This window comes from Pygoscelis adeliae, unplaced genomic scaffold, assembly GCF_000699105.1.
Source record: "Pygoscelis adeliae isolate BGI_AS28 unplaced genomic scaffold, ASM69910v1 Scaffold637, whole genome shotgun sequence".
Taxonomy (NCBI): Eukaryota; Metazoa; Chordata; class Aves; order Sphenisciformes; family Spheniscidae; genus Pygoscelis; species Pygoscelis adeliae.
The window spans coordinates 142,203-144,190 of record NW_008825168.1 but is presented as its reverse complement, the minus strand read 5'-3'; the positions used below and the strand labels follow the sequence as shown (position 1 = coordinate 144,190).

Genomic DNA, 1,988 nt, shown 5'->3' with positions numbered 1-1,988 from the left:
CCAGCCTCTGCTTCCCCTGCCCTGAGCCGAGGGGGGTCCCTGGGGTGCTCCTCTCCCCGGGGGGAGAGCTCAACCCCTCGTCCCAGGCTGCCCCGGGCCCTCGGTGCCCCCATCCCTCTGGGACCTGCTGCCCGGTCCCAGCCTGGGCTGGGGGCTCAGCAGCGCTTCTCAAAGCTGCGGCATCGTGGTGGGATGGTCAGAAGAGACCCCATCCCCTTCCCACCCACCTTCTCCCCACTGGGGTAACGGAGGCTCAGGGCTATCACCTGTGGGAACCTCTGCCCCTGCTGAGCTCTCCCCGGGGGCAGCTGGAGGGAGGGTAGGTGTGGGGGAGCCATGGAGCATCCCCTGGACTGGCATCTCCCTCCCAGATCGACCTGATCCACCTGGGAGCCAAGTTCTCCCCCTGCATCCGGAAGGATCAGCAGGTGGAGCAGCTCATCCAGCGCGAGCGGGACCGGGAGCGCGGCTCTGGCTGCTGCGTCCAGAATGACAACTCGGGCTACATCCAGACCCTGCCACAGGACTGTTCGCTGCGTGCCGCCACTGCCGCGGGCACCGGGAAGCGCTGGGGATCCCTGGGGAAAAGGGGGAAACCATCTCTGCCCTGCACGACCCCAGGGCAGGATGCTTGTGGTGTCAGAGCGGTGCATTTGCTGCCGCATCCTCAATCTCTTCATCTTCCCCAGGAGACACTGGCGACGTTCATCAAGTGGCCGGGCAGCAACGCGCCAGCCGTGGGCTCGGGTGAGAAGCGGACGTCGGGGGCTGTGTGTCACCAGGACCCCAGGTAGGAGTGACGGCTGGGGAGAGGTACTGCTGTCACCCAGCTGTATGCAGGGCACAGCGGAGGTGCTGCGTGGGGCTGTGTTTCCAGGTTGGATGCCTTCAATACTCTTGTCCAAGGGGCTGTGGGGGGCTCTTCCACGCCGTAGGAGAGCGATAAGGAAGAGGGAATCAGTGGGGAAACTGAGGTGGGGTTTGTCCTAAATGTAGGTAGCAATGGGTGATGCCGTTGTCTTGCACTGGCCCCTGCCTGCCCTGCTCTGCTGGGATGGGTGATGCTGCAAGGGGGCATCGATGGGGTCGTCCGACAGACGTGAGTGCCGTGGGGTTCGCCTGCGGAAGGTGCTGCTGTGGGGTGTTGTAGGACACCAACGTGCAGGATCCCTCCCAAGCCAGGGAAGGGGGCAGGTCCCGGGGCCGTCTGTGCCCCAGGGGGGTTACTAGTCTGCAGGGAGGGATGCGCTGCGGAGGGGGCAGGTCCCGGGGCCGTCTGTGCCCCAGGGGGGTTACTAGTCTTGCAGGGAGGGATGCGCTGCGGGGGACCCGTCCTGACCCCAACCCCCACCTCCTCCCACCAGGACGTGTGAGGAGCCGGCGTCCAACCCACCCCACGTGTGGCCGGATGACATCACCAAGTGGCCGGTAAGAGCCCTGTGCCACTGGGAGCTGGGTGGCACTGTGGTGGCAGCCTCCGTGGGAGGCGTGGCGGGCGACAAGCCAGGCACGGGGGGCTGCGGGCAGAGCCTGGGGCCAGACCCTGACCTTGGCTCCTCTCCCTCCTGCTTGTAGATCTGCACCTACGAGACCAAAACCAACCACTCGGGCTTCGCCCACATGGACTGCCAGATCAAGGGCAGGCCCTGCTGCATCGGCACCAAGGGCAGGTGGGTCGCAGCGATGGGGACACCCAGCCCGGGCTCGGCTCCCCCCTCTGCCCCACTGCCTGTCGTTGCCCTGTCGGTGTCCGGAGCTGTGCTGGGGGGAGAGGGAGGTTACAGAGCCTCGGGGGGGTGGGAAGCATGGTGGCGGCAGGACCGTCTGCCAGGAGCGGAGGGGGATGCTCAGGGGAACAGGGAGTGAGCCCTGCCCCGAGCGAGCCCGCTGCCTGCCCTTTGCTCAGCTGCGAGATCACGACGCGGGAGTACTGCGAGTTCATGCACGGCTACTTCCACGAGGAGGCAACGCTCTGCTCGCAGGTGGGC

The 1,988-nt window shown here is 66.5% G+C and overlaps 1 protein-coding gene across 1 annotated transcript in view; it reads left to right on the top strand.

Moving 5' to 3' along the window:
• Positions 1–1,988, top strand: part of RHBDF2 (rhomboid 5 homolog 2 (Drosophila)) — a 24,061-nt gene that overhangs the window by 19,646 nt on the left and 2,427 nt on the right. The window contains exons 10-14 of the mRNA XM_009328907.1: positions 372–539; positions 690–790; positions 1,365–1,428; positions 1,576–1,670; positions 1,907–1,982. Coding sequence (XP_009327182.1) covers positions 372–539; positions 690–790; positions 1,365–1,428; positions 1,576–1,670; positions 1,907–1,982 — 504 coding nt within the window. The remainder of the gene's footprint in view (positions 1–371; positions 540–689; positions 791–1,364; positions 1,429–1,575; positions 1,671–1,906; positions 1,983–1,988) is intronic.